Here is a 21,622-nt window from a genome sequence, read left to right on the forward strand (position 1 = left end):
CATTCCAGTTGTTCTCACACAGTGTTCCCCTGGAACGTCGTAGTGCAACTTACCTGATCTGACTGTCTCTGCTTCCGCCTTCCCTGGTCCTGGACATGGGTCGGGCTCCTTCACTGTGATGGGGCGCTCAGTGTGCTTGGAAAGAAGAGAGGACATCAAGAGTGTGCCCCTCCCCACTGCAGAGGGAACCATTCAGCACCAGTATAGAGCTTTAATTACCTTCGTGCAAGCAGAGGCGTCCCGAGATGCTGAAACACAAAGGGACACACTGTCAACCCAGGTGAAGAGGACAACACAACTCAGACCTTCCTCCACATAGAGCTGAGGTGCATGGTTTTGCTCTGCTCAACAGCATGCTACCTGCTGGGTTTCCACGCTGGCTGGTTCTGGCCAACAACAGTCATATGACTCAAAGCTACTAAAGGAGCTTCGTGAATAGGTTTCCTGGAACATGCAGTTTCTTTCACAAAACTGAGGTCATGTGTCAAATAGGCATAAATAAAACAGAAAGGGGACCTATGCCAATGCCAAGGTGCAGACTGATGGGGAGCTCAGTGATCTCCCACGGCAGCCTCCAAGAGGGGCCCTGAGAGATTCAATGGCAAAGCCCAAGTAAAAACAGAAACAAAACCAGCCAAAGTACATCTCTCTCTAGAAACCTGTGGGAAGTTTTAATCCCTAGGATTTTTACGTTTCCTCCATTTGTCCTTCCATTTTGGTTCGGGAAGGCAAAGCTGAGCCCAGACTCCAGTCGAAGGTCAGGTTCATTTCTCCACAAAGTGAGACATGTGAAGTAGTGAGCTGAGATACACACTTGGACAGGGACACTAGGTGACCTATGGTTTGTTCTCCTACCCCTGTAGGACGCTGGTTCCTCTTGTGCATCCTCTTCTCCTGCATTCTCTGGTGTAACTGGATTAGACTTTCGTGATCCCCTCGAGTGAGAACAGATAGGCCCCATATCTAAGAAATAAAGTCTGATCAGTGTAAACAACTGAGACATGGTGATCCAAAGGGCAAAGGTGAAATGGAAGGTCACAGCTTTATCAGATGTCAGTGATCATTCCATACACATAAACACACACCAAAAAAAAAAAAAAACCACTCTCTCACACATCCATATATGACTCAGAGTTTATGGGTCTGATAAATAAGTCTGTAAAAATTTCTGTATACAAGTGAGTTTTGTTCTCTGTAAGTTGCTCATTTCTTAAGTGTATTTGTGAAAGGCCTGGCTTTCTAAAAAATTAGAATTACTTTTCGAAGGATGACTAAATACATCAGTAACAGTGAAATTCAAGAATCCCCAGGCCCATGGTTTCATTTTTAGGAACCAGGAAGAGAGAAAGGAGAAAGAGAGAGAGAGAAAGAGAGAGAGAGAGAAAGAGACAGAGAGAAAGAATGGGGGGAGGGAGGTGTGTGTGTGTGTCTTTAAAAACAACCAATGATTCTGAAATGCCATTTTGCTCCTCAGAATAACTCAACAAACAGGCAGCAGAGTTTCTGGTAAGTACAGAGAGGAGACTGTCATGGCTGCCATGTGTCAACTCTACCAGCCCCTTCTGGTTCAGATGATGGACGGGTAACAGAGTTTCACATATTTTGGAAACTAGATAAACAGATATCACCTGAACTGCCTGCTCTCAGTTTCCCCATCATTCCCTCCAAGATTAATCAGCTAACACTTCCTTTGTTTTCCCCACTGCTCTGTCCCTGGGACTTTTCAAAAGCAACATCTCAATCTGTGGTCAGGATTCTTTCTGTCTGACCTTCTGTCGATGGGTTGTCCCCACTCCTCCTTATTCCCCAATTTAGTGAGTAGACTTAAGAAATATAAATCCTGTACCTGAGTCCCTCCCCCTTCTAAGATACAAGATCAGAAAGGAAAGAAGATGTACGCAATCCCTTGACCACACTCATGCTCCAGTGGCTCTGCAGCTAGTTGTGCTAAAGGGAAATCCTTTCTGACCCCTCTAGAGCGTGGCCTGCAGATCCTGGTGACTGGCATCAGCTCCACCCTAAGGAGCGCAGATGCACAGACCAGCTCAGTCAGAACGTGCATTTCCTACAGGGTCCCCAACAGAGGATCTATTAGACTTGGAGAGTCTAGGTCTCTACTTAGTCTGCTGCTCATTTCCTGCCTCATGTGCCTTCCAAGAACAGTCAGGTTTCCTCCAGATCATGGTCCCCAACCTGAAGGGCGAGAAGAGTCCTTTCTCCTTCACTTACTTGCTGTCTCTCTCTGCCTTTCACACGGTTTCTTCCCCCTTGTCCTGTCCAGATTCTCCAAAGTAGGGGTTAGACACTTATGGATTTGGGCATAACCATTTGCACCCCATCCCACTCCCATCCCACTATCTCTGCCCTCTGTGCATCGTCCCAGGTAAGCAGCAAGAAACTCTATGGTATTCTTTTATGTAAATATACAACGTCACACATGGTTGCAAGAACATTTCAGTTTCAAAACCAAACCAAACTAACAAAAGACCTGTCCTTCTTCATGATCAGTTCTTCACATGCGAGTTCCTTTTTAATGACGACTAAGACTAAGAGTGAGTGGTAAGAAAACATATTCACACCTTGAGGCACGGGCATAACTGGAAACTCCCATGTTCTTTCGAATACACTGTTCCTTTCCATCTGGCACCTGACTGAAATTTCTCTGCCTCCACGGCTTCTTTTCCTTCATTTAATCGCTGTGTGTGCGTGCTCTCTCTCTCTCTCTCTCTCTCTCTCTCTCTCTCTCTCTCTCTCTCTCTCTCTGCCCTTCTCAGTGTTTATCACCCTTCCTCTCTCCACTGCATGATTTCCAACTCCCCTGTGACTGTGTGTGTCTTTAGAGAAACTAAGAGGGACATCCGACTTTGGGTCTTAAGAGAGACAAGTCCTTGATTGGCTTTCTCAATTCTACCTGTTTACTAGGTTCATTTCTCCAAGTATTAGAGCAACCAGTGCTCACGCTAGAAATCAATATTCCATTCCAGACCTGTGTAGACTATGTCCTCCTTACCACGGTCATGCCCATCTGTTTCCTCCTTTGCTCTATGTTGTTTCTCACCAGATGAGTGTGAAAGCTGCATCTGCAGAAGAGCCTCAGAGATTATCTGCAAAATGAATGACCCCAGTGAGTTGCATGAAGATTTCATGACCACTCTTTTAGGCATTACCTAATTTTTGGTCTAACTAAAATGCAGACACGTCCAGACTGAACAGTCACCCTTTCCACAGGGCAACCTAGCCTTTGCACTCCAGATAAACCTGAACTCTTATCTTTTAATGGCTCTGAATTGGGTAAAAGCAGGACGGAGGTCACAGGAAAGGCATCCCCTGACATCACACTAACAGAGATGTACACACCCCAAAGAAGGGGAGGAACAAAGTCATTGTAACTCCTTCACATTCCCCATCAAATGTAAGAAGGTTTTTCAAGTCTTACATGAAAAGAGTTTTAAGGAATACGCTTGATATTATGTGAGATTTCACATTGTAAATGCTGGACTGACAAAGTTTTCATTTTGAAATATGAGACTTAGGTGTTCACTTGGGGATCTGACACTGGCATCAGACCCCTGCCCAAGGACCCACATGTGCAGGCCACGTGACATGCATCTAGATGCCTGCTACCTAAACCTCGCCCTGGGAATGCTGGCAATGTCAGAAAACATGGCGAGACGGCATCTCCAAATTCCATCATTCCCCCATTACTACATCCAAATACATTCAACACACACTAAAGACGTTTTGATCGAAATAGTCAACATATTGACCGATTTTCTGCATTCATGAGAAAAAATGGAAAGGCCACCACAGAATAAAAATCATTCCACTTGGAACGAATGATGAGTGATTTTCTCCAGAATGTTGAGCCTTTGCTGATGATCACCCTTCTGCATGTATGCATTCAGTGGCCAACACACTTACACCATTCATGGTCCAGGTACTTATTCCTCCGTGTGTTTCACTTCCACGTTTTCCCTTTCAAACACCTTTCTCACGTGGAAGAACAAGCAGCATTTAGAAACCTTTTGCCTCCATTACTAAATAAAGTTTAGCTCTAAGTAGACATGATTTCTAATGCGATTTTCAAATTCTAAGGATGTCGTTACATGTTAAGCCATAAATTATGATGCCTAAACCCTAAAGACTACTTTCAAAAGTATTTTCACCTGGCCTCCTTTATTCTTCAACAAGGAAAACAAGAGGAAACCAGGAATAAAGGACTGGCACGTTGACGTACCTGTGGCTGGTTATGTAGAGTGTCATCAGAACTCTCCTGCTCTTCCTCTGAAGTCACATCAACAAGGTTCTCTGCTGACAAGTGAATACATTTACTCACAGTCCTTAGGACAGAGTTAGATGAGTGAATATCAATCAAAATAGAAAGCAGTAACTGTGACACCAGTACAACTAAATGTTCCCAAATACGCTTTCTAAGTAAGTTGAACGTTAGGTGAGGAACTCCTGGTTTCCATGTTCCACAGTTTTCCTTTCCTTGTGTTTGCACCTTGAGTTGGACCCTGAAACTTGTGCAATCTTGTCAGCTACTCTACACTTAGTTCTATCCCTTGGCCTTTATAACTGGCAACCGGGGTCCCCTGCTGACTGGACTGAACACAGCCATTCTTCAGCCTCTGACTTACAAGCAGCTGTGGATAAGATGTGCCTGTCCATCTGCACCCAACCAACAATGACTTCTTCATGGAGCACTATTCCTGATCCAAATCGTCAACACACAACAGGATACCAGGTTCAATGCACACCGCATCTCCAAGACTCATCTGCTCAAGGTCAATGTGATTTGTTCAGAAACAAACTTGAACTTCCACATGAAAGAAGGGCTGAGTGTGGGGAAACCATGGCCTAGAGCAAGCTGCATTCTAAGCTGTGCCATAGCATGGAGCCCCAAGAAGTGGGTCAAGAGCTTCTCAGCAGGTGAGTGAAAGAGAGATTTTATTCAAATTTCATACTGGAAACTTAGAAGGACTTAGGGACTCAGAAACCTGCATACCACAAAGAAAGAAAGCCTACAGACTGCAGGCAACCACCAGAGCAGATGTGCCTCAGACCAAGGGAGGAAAAAGAAGAGGAAGCTGCATTCTAAGTTGGGCCTTGGTGTGTGTTGCTAAGGAGAAACAAGGATCAAAAATGCTGCCTGAGCTGGTCTGACCACAAGGCTGCTCTCTGCACTGGTGCTGAAAAGCCTGCTCTTCTCTCCAGGGGTGAGGGGAGTGCTGAGGCTGTAGCCGTCCTCGGGGAAGACCACCACAGTAGATCAGTTCATGAAAATAGCACTCACACACACACAAAGAAACACAACAACAGGATTATGGTAGTGCCTATCAAGGGACTTCAGCTGTGCCTCCTAAAATATGAGAGAAACTGATGCAGATGAGTCTATACCCATGAGACTCGGGTTCAAAGGTAATGGGGAACCTATGTGTCTGGCAGTGAATGGCACCAGGACCTAAGCAGGCAGAGAAAAGTTTCCAGAGACAGTGGTTTTTCTGGAAGGAGGTGCACAGAGAGGCAAGAGGAGAGTAGCCAGGAAGCAGGAGACAGTGAGAGATGAAACGCTGCAGGCCCACACAGAGGAAGGTGTAAAATGGGTCTGCATTGTCTGAGGACAGAGGGATGGTGAGGACTAATGCCAGACACAGGGAAGGGGGGACAGGCATAAGGACTCAGTGAGGCCCAGCTCCTGTAGGAAAGATTTCTAGGAAGTTTGAGAAGGCAGGCCTTTCACATTCTGAGCAGAGGCCCAGGTGACATTTGCACAGCAGCTAGATCTCCCCAAAGGCTGGAAACAGGGAGAATGGAAACAGCATCAGAGATCCATGATGAGAAAGCCCCAGTATGAAATGGAGGGGAAGCAGTTCAGAATGGAGGGATGTTCTCAGAAAGAGGAGAGATCATGTGCTGAGACGACTGCCAGACATTGGGTCACCTCCTCCCACCTCCTTGGGACAAGGACCTCACACGTGGGAAGGCTGCTAGCATTCCAGTTGTTCTCACACAGTGTTCCCCTGGAACGTCGCAGTGCAACTTACCTGATCTGACTGTCTCTGCTTCCGCCTTCCCTGGTCCTGGACATGGGTCGGGCTCCTTCACTGTGACGGGGCGCTCAGTGTGCTTGGAAAGAAGAGAGGACATCAAGAGTGTGCCCCTCCCCACTGCAAAGGGAACCATTCAGCACCAGTATAGAGCTTTAATTACCTTCGTGCATTCCGTGGTGTCCCAAGATGCTGAAACACAAAGGGACACACTGTCAATCCAGGTGAAGAGGACAACACAACTCAGACCTTCCTCCACATAGAGCTGAGGTGCATGGTTTTGCTCTGCTCAACAGCATGCTACCTGCTGGGTTTCCACGCTGGCTGGTTCTGGCCAACAGTCACTGACTCAAAGCTAATAAAGGAACTTCATGAATAGGTTTCCTGGAACATGCAGTTTCTTTCACAAAACTGAGATTATGTGTCAACTAGGCATAAATAAGACAGAAAAGGGAACCTATGCCAATGCCAAGGTGCAGACTGATGGGGAGCTCAGCGATCTCCCATGGCAGCCGCAAAGACGGACCCTGAGAGATGCAATGGCAAAGCCCAAGTAAAAACAGAAACAAAAAAAAACCCAGCTAAGGGGCTGGGGCTGGGGCTCAGTGACTGAGTGCTTGCCTTGTACATGTGAGGCCCTGGGTTTGACTGTCAGCACCACATAAAAAGAAAAAAAGAAAAGAAACAAATAAACCCAGCCCCTCCCCCCAAAAAAACACCATCCAAAGTACATATCTTACTAGAAACTTGTCATTTCTCCACAAAGCGAGAGACATGAAGTAGTGAGCTGAGATGCTGAGGGCCATTACCAAGTAGGAATGATGCATCGAAATTTCCTTGCCAAGCGTACCCCACGCTGCTTAGAGGACATTGCATGCATGCTTTAATAAGGTGACCTTGCTCAAGGACCAAGGCGGATCCGGGTTTAGAGCTGATCAAGTTTGAGGAAGTAACCGGTTCCTTGAGTTTAAGGCGTTGCCAGTTTAAGACAATGGTTTTAGGGAAGTTGGAGATTGAAGATTATTGCTGGGATTAGGGTGTTCCTGCTGCTTGTTTCCGATGAGTTCTTGTGAGATTAAAATGGGATTTGGAGATAGCCTCGTGGAGTAGGTGAATTGTGCGGGCAGACGGCAGAACGCGATTGTCCCTGAACCTGTGTGGAGGCGGTGTGAGTCGGGAATAAAGAATTGCTGTTTGAATCTACAAGGCTGTGAGTGCCTCCTGATTCTGTGCCCAGCCGAGACCTTGGCATTTTGGTGGCCCATACGCGGAACGTCTGAAATTTGGAGGTGAGTAAAATCGCATGCCCCTGAGAGAAGGCGAGAGAATGGGTGACCATTTCAAAAAACAATGTGTTCTTGTTTTGATTTATTTTGTTTTTGTTTCAAGCTGCCTATCCCTAGAAATTTCTCAGGCAAACTTGGAAAAATGGTTGGCTCAAGGTTTGAAGTTTGTTAGCCCCGAGAAAGAGAAAATTGATACAGTGAATTTTTATTCAGTTTTTGTTTCATTCAGTTGTGGTTTTGTTTTGTGTTATCTTATTGGGTTGCATTATCTTTATAGAAGATTAGAAATTAGTAAAAAAAGAAACTGAAAAGGTGTTAGGTAAATTGTTAGAGATTCAGACCATGGAGAAAGACATTTTAGATCAAGCAAAAGAGAAGGTCTCTCGAGCTAGTCAGAGAAAGGAAGAAAATTTAAAGGAAAAGGGGTTATTAGGAAAAAGGCCACAACAAGAGGCTGTTACTAACTCCGTTTTACCAGAGGGCGTAATTCAACCAACAGCCCCGCCGATGGAGACAGCTGAGTGGCCCTCAAACCCCGTAGTTGATAAGTGGGATCCTGAGACAGGACCTCAAAGATTAGCATGCCCTGTATTTGAACAGGTAGGAGGGCAGCGAATTCACCGTGCTTTAGAATTTAAAACAGTGAAGCAGTTAAAGGAGGCTGTAACAACCTATGGTCCTCAAGCCCCCTTCACGGTAAGCATGGTGGAGTCCATTACTAACTTGGACATGACGCCAGCAGATTGGGCTAGCATGTGTAAAGCTGTGCTAAATGGAGGACAATATTTGTTAGGGAAGGTTGCCAATGAGGAATTTTGCATGGAGACAGCTAGGCGAAATGCAGCAGCCGGTTACCCTCAAAGAAGTCTTGATATGTTGTTAGGAAAGGGACCTATGAGGGTCAGCGGCAACAAATGGAATATGATCCTGCTGTATATGTACAGATTGCTGCAGACGCAGTTAGGGCATGGAAGACTTTACAAGGACATGGAGATTTACAAGGTCAGCTATCTAAGGTAATACAGAGACCTAATGAACCTTACGCTGACTTTGTAGATAGGCTTATTCAAACGGCTGCCAAAATTTTTGGTGACACAGAACAAGCAATGCCATTAATAATCAACTGGCTTATGACCAAGCAAATCGTTGCTGCAGAGAGGTTATTAGACCATGGAGACATGAAGATTTAAACACATATATTAAATTATGTAGAGATGTTAATGAACAAGGGCAAGTCTTGGCAGCTGCAGTACAACAGGCTTTAGATGCCAGGCCAGAAACATGCTATAATTGTGAACAAACAGGACATTTTAAGAGGAGTTGCCCCATAAGAGGAGGGTTTAACAAAACTAGAAATCAAAGGAATAGAATACCGGGTATTTGCCCACGATGCTGTAGAGGGAGACATTGGGCTAATGAATGCCGTTCTCAAACCACCATAGAAGGTACTCCCTTATCAAAAAACGGACAAGGATCAGGTATTTACCCACGATATCGTGGAGAAAGGCATCAGGCTTCATTGCCAAAAAATGGACTGGGGGGTCCAATGCTCCGGGGCCCATAACCACAAATATACGGAGCACTGGAGGAACCCAGCAACACCATCAGGGTGGTGCCCAGGACACATTGTCCATCAGATCCCTCATCAGACAAATCCGAGAGAGCGCAGGGTTGGACATCTGCGCCTCTGCCAGAGCAGTACTAACTCCAGAGATGGGAGTTCAAATCATTCCCACAGGAGTAAAAGGACCTCTTCCCCAAGGAACAGTAGGCTTATTATTGGGACGTAGTTCATCTACATTAAAAGGACTTATGATAAGTCCTGGGGTAATTGATCCCGATTATGTGAAATAAAAATTATAGCTAGTTCTCCAGGAGGTATATCAGTAATTTCACCTGGAGATAGAATAGCACAGTTGTTAATACTACCCAGCCTACATAATAAGGTCTCTAGTCTTAATGTAGAAAGAGGTTCCAAGGGATTAGGCTCCACAGGTGTAGATTGGGCTATGTTGTCTTTAAATTTAGATTCTCGCCCAATGCTAAAACTAAATATTCAGGGTCATGAGTTTAATGGACTGCTGGACACAGGTGCTGACCTTAGCATCATATCTCTTCAAGAATGGCCAAAACATTGGCCATTACAACAAGCCACTCAAACGCTTCGAGGCCTAGGAGTGGCGACTAATCCCCATAGAAGTGCTATGGTATTAGATTGGAAGGATCCTGAAGGATGTGAAGAAACTATACAGCCATATGTTTTGGATCACCTTCCTATTAATTTATGGGGACGAGATGTCCTAGATCAATTAGGTTTGATGTTAACAAATAACATCAATCCTAATGTGCCCACTACTAGGGCTAGACAAGGTATCAGGAAAGAAAAAAGATTAGGAAAACAAGAACAAGGTATAGCAGCATGGGGTATGCTTGGCAAGGAAATTTTGATGCATCATTCCTACTTGGTAATGGCCCTCAGCATCTAGCATTCCAGATGTTTCCCTGGAACGTCGTAGTGCAACTTACCTGATCTGACTGTCTCTGCTTCCGCCTTCCCTGGTCCTGGACATGGGTCGGGCTCCTTCACTGTGACGGGGCGCTCAGTGTGCTTGGAAAGAAGAGAGGACATCAAGAGTGTGCCCCTCCCCACTGCAGAGGGAACCATTCAGCATCAGTATAGAGCTTTAATTACCTTCGTGCATTCCGTGGTGTCCCAAGATGCTGAAACACAAAGGGACACACTGTCAATCCAGGTGAAGAGAACAACACAACTCAGACCTTCCTCCACATAGAGCTGAGGTGCATGGTTTCGCTCTGCTCAACACCATGCTACCTGCTGGGTTTCCACGCTGGCTGGTTCTGGCCAACAACAGTCATATGACTCAAAGCTACTAAAGGAGCTTCGTGAATAGGTTTCCTGGAACATGCAGTTTCTTTCACAAAACTGAGGTCATGTGTCAAATAGGCATAAATAAGACAGAAAGGGGACCTATGCCAATGCCAAGGTGCAGACTGATGGGGAGCTCAGCGATCTCCCATGGCAGCCTCCAAGAGGGGCCCTGAGAGATTCAATGGCAAAGCCCAAGTAAAAACAGGAAAAAAAAAACCCAGCCAAGGGGCTGGGGCTCAGTGACTGAGTGCTTGTCTTGTACATGTGAGGCCCTGGGTTTGATTGTCAGCACCACATAAAAAGAAAAAAAGAAAAGAAACAAACAAACCCAGCCCCTCCCCCCAAAAAACACCATCCAAAGTACATATCTTACTAGAAACCTGTCATTTCTCCACAAAGCAAGACATGTGAAGTAGTGAGCTGAGATTCTTTGAGAGGGACACTAGGACACCTATGGTTTGTTCTCCTACCCCTGTAGGATGCTGGTTCCTCTTGTGCAACCTCTTCTGCATTCTCTGGCGAAACCGGATTAGACTTTCGGGATCCCCTCGAGTGAGAACAGATAGGCCCCATATCTAAGAAATAAGGTTTGTTCAGTGTAAACGATTGAGACATGGCGATCCAAAGGGCCAAGGTGAAATGGAAGGTCACAACTTTATCAATAATCATTCATCTCTCTCTCTCTCACACACACACACAAACAAACACCCATATATGACCCAGATTTTGGATGCTTGAAGAACAAACTCTATAAAAAATTCTGTTCACAAACGAGTTTTGTTCTGAGGAACTTCCTCATTTCTTAAATGTATTCGTGAAAGGCCTGGCTTTGCACAAAACTAGAATTACTTTTTGAAGTAACAAAGTGAATTTCCAGAATGTCCAGTGCCATGATTTCATATTCAGGCAGGAGGAAAAGAGAGAGAGAGAGAGAGTGAGAGAGTTTGAGAGATAGCGAAGGGGAGGGAGGGAAAAAAAGACAGAAGCAGCAGCTATCAAGAAAAATCCATGATTCTGAAATGTCATTTTGCTCCTCAGAATGACTCCATTCGACCCACAGCCAGCAGTGTGTCTGGTGGGGACTGAGAGGAGACGGTCATGGCTGCAGTTTGTCTCAATTCTACCAGCCCCTCGTGGCTCAAATGATGGACGGGTAACAGAGTGTCACATATTTTGGAAGCTACATATACAGATAGCCCCTGAATTGCCTGCTCTCAGTTTCCCCATCATTCCCTCCAAGATTACGCAGCTAACTTCATTCATTTCCCATTTCTCCGTCCCTGGGACTTTTCTTTGGGAGACAGACTAGCAGGTAACTGAGTGAGTGTCTTCCTGCGTGGGCTTGTCTTCCTGCAATCCCATGGGTGGAGCTACACTCTCCTGTTCCTTTGTAATATTACCCCTCACCCTGTTTGGCATAGAATGTTCCATGGAAACACCTTTTTGTGTGTCCCCTTCTCTTACTGTCCCCTTGGGTGTGGCCTATCTAAATGTCTGACAACTTGCTGACAGTGGACATCATGAAGCTAGACTCAGCACTTTGAAACCTGACCCCTGGCCACATTTGAATAGCTTCTCCTCCATAAAAGGCATCAGCATGTGTGAGCTTGATCTCTTTCTGCAGATACTTAAGGTCAGAGGAATGGGACAGCAACCCCAAAGAAAAAAGTATTTCTGTCTCTTGTGTGGTTTTTTTCATGCAGCTCATTTACCTAGTTCCCCTGGAGTAACTGCTGGGTGTTTTAGTCCTGAGCTACCCGGCAAGTGGTATCTGTGTGTGGGCAAAAGGTCTGTGTGTTTAAGGCTCAGGGAAAGGGAAACAATTTTCAAAAGAACATCTCAATCTGTGGTCTTGATTCTCTCTATGGATTGTCCCCACTCCTCCTTATTCCCCAATTTAGCGAGTAGATCTAAAAAATATAAATCTTGTATGTGAGTCCCTCCCCCTTTGCAAGAGACAAGATCAGAAAGGAAAGAAGATGTATGCAATCGCTTGATCACACTCAATGCTCCAGTGGCTCTGCAGCTAGTTGTGCTAAAGGAAATTCTTCCTGACCCCTCTACAGCGTGGCCCACAGATTCTGGTGACTGGCATCAGCTCCACCCTAAGGAGCACAGATGCACAGACCAGCTCAGTCAGAATGTGCATTTCCTACAGGGTCCCCAACAGAGGATCTATTAGACTTGGAGAGTCTGGGTCTCTACTTAGTCTGCTGCTCATTTCCTGCCTCATGTGCCTTCCAAGAACAGTCAGGTTTCCTCCAGATCATGGTCCCCAACCTGAAGGGCGAGAAGAGTCCTTTCTCCTTCACTTACTCGCTGTCTCTCTCTGCCTTTCACACTGTTTCTTCCCCCTTCTCCTGTCCAGATTCTCCAAAGTAGGGGTTAGTAATCTATAGGTTTGGGCATAATCATTTGCACAGTATCCCAATCCCCATCCCGCTATCTCTGCCCTCTGTGCATCGTCCCAGGTAAGCAGCAAGAAACTCTATGATATTCTTTCATACAAACGTGTAACGTCACACATGGTTTCATGAACATTTCAGTTTCAAAACCAAATTTTTTTTAAAAACCTGTCTATCTGCTTGATCAGTTCTTCTCATGTGAGTTCCTTTTTAGTGACAACTAAGTCAGGAGTGAGAGGTCAGAAAACCTACATCACACCTTGAGGCACGTGCATAACTGGAAACTCCCATGTTCTTTCCACACCTTGAATACACTGGTCTTTCCCATCTGGCACTTTCCCATCTGGCTTCTTTTCATTTACTCGCTGTGTTCTGTATCTCTCTGCCCTTCTCAGTGTTTATTACCCCTTCCCCTCTGCACTGCATGATTTCCAACTCCCCTATGACTGTGTGTGTCTTGTAGAGAAACTAAGAGGGACACCCTCAGTGTAACCTGCAGCTGGACTTTGGGGTCTTAATAGAGACAACTCATTATCTTTCTGGCTTTCTCAATTCTGTTTACTAGGTTCATTTCTCCAAGATTAGAGTAACCAGTGCTCATGTTAGAAATCGATACTCTGCCCCTAGAACTGTGTAGACTGTGTCCTTCTTACCACGGTCATGTCCATCTGTTTCCTCCTTTGCTCTATGCTGTTTCTCACCAGATGAGTGAGAAAGCTGCATCTGCAGAAGAGCCTCAGAGAGTATCTGCAAAATGAATGCATGAAGATTTCATGACCACCCTTTTTGACTCCACCCAATTTTTGGTCTGACTAAAATGTAGCTAAGTTCAGACTGAACAGTCATCCTTTCCACAGGGCACCCTAGCATTTGTGCTCTGGATGAACCTGAACTCTTTATCTTTTAATGGCTCTGGATTTGGTAAAAGCAGGATGGAGGTACCAGAAAAGGCATCCCTGACAACATGCTAACAGAGGTGAACACACCCCAAAAGACAGGAAGAACGAAATTCATTGTAACTCTCCCTCCTTCCCATTCCCCTTTACATATAAGAAGGTTTTTCAATTCGTATTTGAAAGAGCTTTGAGGAGTATGCTTGATATTACGTGGGATTATACATTATAAATGCTGGATTGACCAGTTTTAAAATATGAGACTTAGGTGTTCACTTGGGGATCTGACACTGGGACAGACCCCTGCCCAAGGACCCACACGTGCAGGCCAAGTGACATACATCTAGATGCCTGCTACCTAAACCTCGTCCTGGGAATGCTGGCAATGTGAGAAAACATGGCGAGACAGCATCTCCAAATTCCATCATTCCCCCATGCTGCATCCAAATATATTTCTTTAACACACACTAAAGACATTTTGATCAAAATAATCAATATATGGACCAATTTTCTGCATGCATGAGAAATGAAATGGAAAGGTCAACACAAATAAAAATTGTTCAGCTTGGAATAAATAACGAGTGATTTTCTCCAGGATGTTGAGCCTTTGGCAACCACCACCCTTCTGCAGGAATGCACCCAGTGGCCATCACACTTACACTATTCATGGTCCAGGTACTTTTTCATCCCAATGTTTTCCTTTTCTGGAAGCTTTCTCACGAGGAAGCACCAGCGGCATTTAGATACCTTTTGCCTCCATCACAAAATGAAGTCTAGCTTTAAGTTGACATGATTTCTAATGCTATTTTTTAGATTCTAACCACTTAAGGGGGTTTTTAGAAGTTAAGCCATAGATTATGATGCCTAAATGCTAAAGACTACTTTCAAAAGTATTTTCACCTGGCCTCCTCTCCTTTCTTTAGGAAGGAAAACAAGAGGAAACCAGGAATAAAGGATTGGCACGTTGACGTACCTGTGGCTGGTTATGTAGAGTGTCATCAGAACTCTCCTGCTCTTCCTCTGAAGTCACATCAAAAAGGTTCTCTGCTGACAAATGAATACATTTACTCACAGTCCTTAGGACTGAGTTATGAGTGAATATCAATCAAAATGGAAAGCAGTAACTGTGACACCAGTACAACTAAATGTTCCCAAATACGCTTTCCAAGTAAGTTCAATGTTAGGTGAGCAACTCCTGGTTTCCATGTTCCACGGTTTTCCTTTCCTTGTGTTTGCACCTTGGGAGTGGACCCAGACACTTGTGCAATCTGTCAACTACTCTACACTTAGTTCTATCCCTCGGCCATTTTGGTTGGCAACCGGGGTCCTCTGCTGACTGGACTGAACACAGCCATTCTTCAGCCTCTGACTTACAAGCAGCTGTGGATAAGATGTGCCTGTCCATCTGCACCCAACCAACAATGACTTCTTCACGGGGTACTATTCCTGATCCAAATCGTCAACACACTACAGGATACCAGGTTCAATGCACACCGCATCTCCAAGACTCATCTTCTCAAGGTCAATGTGATTTGCTCAGAAACAAACTTGAACTTCCACATGAAAGAAGGGCTGAGTGTGGGAAAACGGATGGCCTAGAGCAAGCTGCATTCTAAGCTGTGCCACAGTGTGGAGGCCCAAGAAATGGGTCAAGAGCTTCTCAGCAGGTGAGTGGAAGAGGGGTTTTATTCAATTTTCACACTGGACACTCAGAAGGGCTTATGGATTCATAAAGCTGTGTACCACAAACAAAGACAGCCCACAACCTGCAAGCCAACACCAGAGCAGACCTGCCTCAGACCAAGGGAGGGAGAGGAGAGGAAGCTGCATTCTAAGTTGGGCCTTGGTGTGTGTTGCTAAGGAGAAACAAGGATCAAAAATGCTGCCTGAGCTGGTCTGACCACAAGGCTGATCTCTGCACTGGTGCTGAAAAGCCTGCTCTTCTCTCCAGGGGTGAGGGGAGTGCTGAGGCTGTAGCCATCCTCGGGGAAGAGCACCACAGTGGTTTCTTTGGTTCAGCTCATGAAAACAGCGCACGCACACACACATACACACACACAAAGAAACACAACAGGCTCATGGTGAGAAACTAATGTGATTCCATTTTTAAAAATAAATAACAGCAGCTTCTACCCCAAGGCCTGTCCTAAGGAAGGGGACGTGACCCTTTTCCTTGGAAAAACCCACAGAGCACTCCTACCACATACCCACCCTGCTGTGTTGTTCGTCTGTAAATAACTGGAGAGGTCTGGGGTACCAGGTGTCAGGCTAGGTGAGGACCCATAGCAACCCCCTAGCAACCTCCAATCAGCATGAGACAGAGAAAATACCTGGGATGCCAGATGACCCCCCAGTAGTTTATGGTAGTTGATAACATGTTGGGAAACCATGTAGTTTAGCATGTACACCCCTCATGGCCTAAACGGATCAGTTCAAATGAATCCCTCCCTCATACTAACCAATCACCCCTGCCCAAGTTGTTCCCGCCATTGAATGTGCTAATCAATGTTAAGAGTTGTTTGATTTTCCCACAGTATGGAATGATTTGCTGTGTGATGTTGTGACACATAGAGTATTCCCCCAAAACCTATAAAATCTCACTAAACAAAGGACCAGGACTCACTCCCAGGGACCACTGCGCTGGAAACGGTTGTGAGTCCAGCCTCCAGCTTACGATAAGACTCTTGTGTGCTTGCATCGTACTTGGCTCCTGGAGGTCTATGGGATCCCACGAATGTGGCATAACAATGGCAGTGCCTATCAAGGGACTAAGTTTTCCCTGCTGGAAAGTGTGAGAAACTGGTGCAGATTGGACTATACCCATGAGACTCGGGTTGGAAGGGCAATGGGGAACCTGTATGTCTGGCACCAGAACCCAAGCAGGCAGAGAAAAGGTCTCAAGATTGTGGTTTTTCTGGAAGAAGGTGCAGAGAGAGACAAGAGGCGAGTAGCCAGGAAGCAGGAGATAGTGAGAGCATGACACGCTGCAGGCCCACACAGAGGAAGGTGTAAAATGGGTCTGCATTGTCTGAGGATAGAGGGATGGTGAGGACTAATGCCAGACACAGGGAAGGGGGGACAGGCATAAGGATTCAGTGAGGCACAGCTCCTGTTAGGAAAGATTTCTAGGAAGTTTGAGAAGGCAGGCCTTTCACATTCTGAGCAGAGGCTCAGGTGACATTTCACAGCAGCTACATCTCCCCAAAGGCTGGAAACAGGGAGAATGGAAACAGCTTCAGAGATCCATGATGAGAAAGCCCCAGTATGAAATGGAGGGGAAGCAGTTCAGAACGGAGGGATGTGAGAGACTGCCAGACATTGGGTCACCTCCTCCCACCTCCTTGGGACAAGGCCCTCACACGTGGGAAGGCTGCTAGCATTCCAGTTGTTCTCACACAGTGTTCCCCTGGAACGTCGTAGTGCAACTTACCTGATCTGACTGTCTCTGCTTCCGCCTTCCCTGGTCCTGGACATGGGTCGGGCTCCTTCACTGTGACGGGGCGCTCAGTGTGCTTGGAAAGAAGAGAGGACATCAAGAGTGTGCCCCTCCCCACTGCAGAGGGAACCATTCAGCACCAGTATAGAGCTTTAATTACCTTCGTGCATTCCGTGGTGTCCCAAGATGCTGAAACACAAAGGGACACACTGTTAACCCAGGTGAAGAGGACCACACGACTCAGACCTTCCTCCACATAGAGCTGAGGTGCATGGTTTTGCTCTGCTCAACACCATGCTACTTGCTGGGTTTCCACGCTGGCTGGTTCTGGCCAACAACCGTCACTGACTCAAAGCTACTAAAGGTGCTTCGTGAATAGGTTTCCTGGAACATGTATTTTGTTGTGTCAGATGGTCATAAATAAAACAGAAAGGGGACCTATGCCAATGCCAAGGTGCAGACTGATGGGGAGCTCAGCGATCTCCCATGGCAGCCTCCAAGAGGGGCCCTGAGAGAGTCAATGGCAAAGCCCAAGTAAAAACAAACAAAAACCCGCCAAAGTACATCTCTCTCTAGAAACCTGTGGGAAGGTTTGATCCCTAGGATTGTTACATTTCCTCCATTTGTCCTTCCATTTTGGTTCAGGAAGGCCAAAGCTGAGCCCAGACTCCAGTGGAAGGTCAGGTTCATTTCTCCACAAAGCGAAACATGCAAAGTAGTGAGCTGAGATACATACTTGGACAGGGACACTAAGTGACCTATGGTTTGTTTCTCCTACCCCTGTAGGACGCTGGTTCCTCTTGTGCATCCTCTTCTCCTGTATTCTGTGGTGTAGCCAGTTTAGACTTTCGTGATCCCCTCGAGTGAGAACAGATAGACCTCACGTCTAAGAAATAAAGTTTGACCAGTGTGAAATATTGAGTCATGTCATACCAAAGGGGAAAGGTGAAATGGAAAGTCACAGCTTTATCAGATATCAATAATCTTTCAAAACACACACACACACACACACACACACACACACACACACACACACCCTTAGATGACCAAGAGGCTTGGTGTTTAACGAATAACTCTATAAAGACTCCGTTTACAAATGAATTTCGTTGTAACTTGTTCATTTCTTAAGCATATTCATGAAAGGCCTGGCTTTCTACAAAATGAGAATTACTTTTTGAAGGATGAGGAGTTAGCTTTGTAACAAAGTAGGAAAGAAGAAGTAGGTATCTTTAAAAACAACCAATGATTCTGAAATGTCATTTTGCTCCTCAGAATGACTCTACTCAATCCACAGTCAGCAGCATTTCCGATAAGTAAGGAGAGGAGACAGTCATGGCTGCCATGTGTCAAATCTACCAGCTCCTCAAGGCTCAAATGATGGATGGGTAACAGAGTCTCACATATTTTGGAAGCTAGACAGAGTGATAGCACCTGAATTGCCTGCTCTCAGTTTCCCCATCATTTCTTCCAAGATTACCCAGCTAACATTCTTTGTTCATTCCCCATTTCTCCATCCCTGGGACTTTTCAAAGCAACATCTCACTCTGTGTTCTTGATTCTCTCTGTTTATGACATTCTACATATGGATTGTCCCCACTCCCCCTTAATCCCCAATTTAGGGAGTAGACCTAAGAAATTTAAGTCTAGTACTTGAGTTATTCCCCTTGCAAGAGACAGGATCAGAATGCAGGGAAGACGGGCGCTGTGGGCTGGTGGCTAGTGGGATGGCTGACAAGGAAGACAACCCGAACATTGAGGAAGAAAATGAAGAAATTGGAGGAAGTGCAGAAGGTGGACAGGGTAAAAGAGAGACTTTTTTCTAAAGAATTACAATGTGTGATGTATGGGTTTGAGGATGACCAGAATCGGTACACTGAGTCAGTGGCTATTCTTGAAGACCTTGTCACAGAGTTCTTCACTGAAATGACTCCCAGGGCAATGTCAACTGGCAGACAAGGTTGAGTACAAGTTGAAGATATCATCTTCTTTATTTGAATGGACCCAAGGAAGTGTGCTAGGGTTAAAGACTTGCTTACCATCAATGAAGGATTGAAACGAGCAAGAACAGCACTTGATGAAGCAAACTATGATCTTGATAATTTTTGTACTTAATGAAATTTCATTTATCTTCTGTGGGAATCATAATAATTGTGTATTTTGTACAGTGATGTCCTAATATCTAGGCATGTCAATACAAGATGGATATACAGAGTTTTCAGCCATTATTTTCATGTCTTTGATTCTAGAGTGATCCTTGAGCCTCTAATTGCCTTTACATGACTATACTTGAATTACTTAGTGAGTTTTAATGGCTACACAGAAGTTAAAGTACCTTACAAATGATGCAGGTCCTTCTGACTTCTGACTACCTAGATAAGGATGAAGGAGTATTTATGTGCTAATGGTAAGATAAGCAGTTCAGAATGGAGGGATGTTCTCAGAAAGAGGAGAGATCATGTGCTGAGACGACTGCCAGACATTGGGTCACCTCCTCCCACCTCCTTGGGACAAGGCCCTCACACGTGGGAAGGCTGCTAGCATTCCAGTTGTTCTCACACAGTGTTCCCCTGGAACGTCGTAGTGCAACTTACCTGATCTGACTGTCTCTGCTTCCGCCTTCCCTGGTCCTGGACATGGGATGGGCTCCTTCACTGTGAAAATTGCAGATTTGTGCCATTATAAGCTATCCTATAGCTGTTTAATATGTGAGATCAAAATGTCATTTTGACTATCACAGCTGAAACATATGCCTTACATATTCTGAAGTTTTTAGACAACAGTGGTCTGAGATATTATTAAAGAGAGTAAACTGGTTTTTTTCTTTTAAGGAGATGATATTTGAAACTATAAATTTTTTTTTGTCATTCAGTAATCTTTTATTTTTTTTTTTCATAGTTTTTTTTTTTAATTTTTTTTTATTGGTTGTTCAAAACATTACAAAGCTATTGACATATCATGTTTCATACATTAGATTCAAGTTGGTTATGAACTCCCATTTTTACCCCGAATACAGATTGCAGAATCACATCTGTTACATATCCACATTTTTACATAATGCCCTATTAGTATCTGTTGTATTCTGCTCCCTTTCCTATCCTCTACTATCCCCCCCCTCCCCTCCCATCTTGTCTCTCTACCCCATCTACTGTATTTCACTTCTCTCCTTGTTTATTTACCCATTCCCCTCGCAACCTCTTATGAGTGCTTTAGTATAACAATGAGCTTCTCCCTCCATTACCATGCAATTTCTCTTTTCTCTCCCTTTCCCTCCCACCTATTGTATCTGTTTAATGTTGATCTTTCCTTCCTGCTCTTCCTCCCTGCTCTGATCCTGGTTATTCTCATTATATCAAAGAAGACATTTGGTATTTGTTTTTTAGGGATTGGCTAGCTTCACTAAGCATAATCTGCTCTAGTGCCATCCATTTCCCTGCAAAATCCATGATTTTGTCATTTTTTAGTGCTGCGTAATATTCCATGGTGTATAAATGCCACATTTTTTTTATCCATTCATCTATTGAAGGGCATCTGGGTTGGTTCCACAGTCTAGCAATTGTGAATTGTGCCGCTATGAACATCGATGTGGCAGTATCCCTGTAATAAGCTCTTTTAAGGTCTTCAGGGAATAGTCCGAGAAGGGCAATAGCTGGGTCAAATGGTGGTTCCATTCCCAGCTTTCCCAGGAATCTCCATACTGCTTTCCAAATTGGCTGCACTAGTTTGCAGTCCCACCAGCAATGTACAATAGTACCCTTTTCCCCACATCCTCACCAGCACTTGTTGTTGTTTGAGTTCATAATGGCTGCCAATCTTACTGGAGTGAGATGGTATCTTAGGGTGGTTTTGATTTGCATTTCTCTAACTGCTAGAGAAGGTGAACATTTTTTCATATATTTGTTGATTGATTGTATGTCCTCCTCTGAGAAGTGTCTATTTAGGTCTTTGGCCCATTTGTTGATTGGGTTATTTGTTTTCTTATTGTTTAATTTTTTGAGTTCTTTGTATACTCTGGATATTAGGGCTCTATCTGAAGTGTGAGGAGTAAAAATTTGTTCCCATGATGTAGGCTCCCTATTTACCTCTCTTATTGTTTCTCTTGCTGAGAAAAAACTTTTCAGTTTAAGTAAGTCCCATTTGTTGATTCTTGTTATTAACTCTTGTGCTATAGGTGTCCTGTTAAGGAATTTGGAACCCGACCCCACAATATGTAGATCGGAGCCAACTTTTTCCTCTATCAGGCGCAGAGTCTCTGTTTTGATATCTAGTTCCTTGATCCACTTTGAGTTAACTTTTGTGCATGGCGAGAGGAGGGGATTCAGATTCATTTTGTTGCAAATGGATTTCCAGTTTTCCCAGCACCATTTGTTGAAGATGCTATCCTTCCTCCATTGCATGCTTTTAGCTCCTTTATCAAATATAAGATAGTTGTAGCTTTGTGGATTAGTCTCTGTGTCCTCTATTCTGTACCATTGGTCCACCCGTCTGTTTTGGTACCAGTACCATGCTGTCTTTGTTACTATTGCTCTGTAATATAGTTTGAAATCTGGTATTGCTATACCACCTGATTCACACTTCCTGCTTAGAATTGCTTTTGCTATTCTGGGCCTTTTATTTTTCCATATGAATTTCCTGGTTGCTTTATCTATTTCTACAAGAAATGCC

The 21,622-nt window shown here is 44.7% G+C and overlaps 1 protein-coding gene and 1 pseudogene across 16 annotated transcripts in view; one reads left to right on the top strand and one right to left on the bottom strand.

Annotated features, from left to right (window-relative positions):
* LOC110597004 (uncharacterized) overlaps positions 1–21,622 on the bottom strand; it is a 110,978-nt gene that overhangs the window by 25,950 nt on the left and 63,406 nt on the right. For 7 of the 16 annotated variants that reach the window (XM_078033872.1, XM_078033867.1, XM_078033868.1 and 4 more), the window contains 16 exons: positions 19,552–19,611; positions 17,739–17,846; positions 17,121–17,149; positions 16,955–17,036; positions 14,498–14,571; positions 13,285–13,378; positions 10,697–10,801; positions 10,029–10,057; positions 9,863–9,944; positions 6,214–6,242; positions 6,048–6,129; positions 4,238–4,311; positions 3,011–3,104; positions 856–963; positions 220–248; positions 54–135 (listed from right to left, as the gene is read on the bottom strand). In XM_078033872.1, coding sequence (XP_077889998.1) covers positions 54–135; positions 220–248; positions 856–963; positions 3,011–3,104; positions 4,238–4,311; positions 6,048–6,129; positions 6,214–6,242; positions 9,863–9,944; positions 10,029–10,057; positions 10,697–10,801; positions 13,285–13,378; positions 14,498–14,571; positions 16,955–17,036; positions 17,121–17,149; positions 17,739–17,846; positions 19,552–19,611 — 1,161 coding nt within the window. The remainder of the gene's footprint in view (positions 1–53; positions 136–219; positions 249–855; positions 964–3,010; positions 3,105–4,237; positions 4,312–6,047; positions 6,130–6,213; positions 6,243–9,862; positions 9,945–10,028; positions 10,058–10,696; positions 10,802–13,284; positions 13,379–14,497; positions 14,572–16,954; positions 17,037–17,120; positions 17,150–17,738; positions 17,847–19,551; positions 19,612–21,622) is intronic. The other 9 variants (XM_078033875.1, XM_078033874.1, XM_078033862.1 and 6 more) reach the window with 8 other exon arrangements.
* LOC101960745 (transcription initiation factor TFIID subunit 13 pseudogene) lies at positions 18,685–19,072 on the top strand (annotated as a pseudogene).

This window comes from Ictidomys tridecemlineatus, chromosome 16 (genome assembly GCF_052094955.1).
Source record: "Ictidomys tridecemlineatus isolate mIctTri1 chromosome 16, mIctTri1.hap1, whole genome shotgun sequence".
Classification (NCBI taxonomy): domain Eukaryota; kingdom Metazoa; phylum Chordata; class Mammalia; order Rodentia; family Sciuridae; genus Ictidomys; species Ictidomys tridecemlineatus.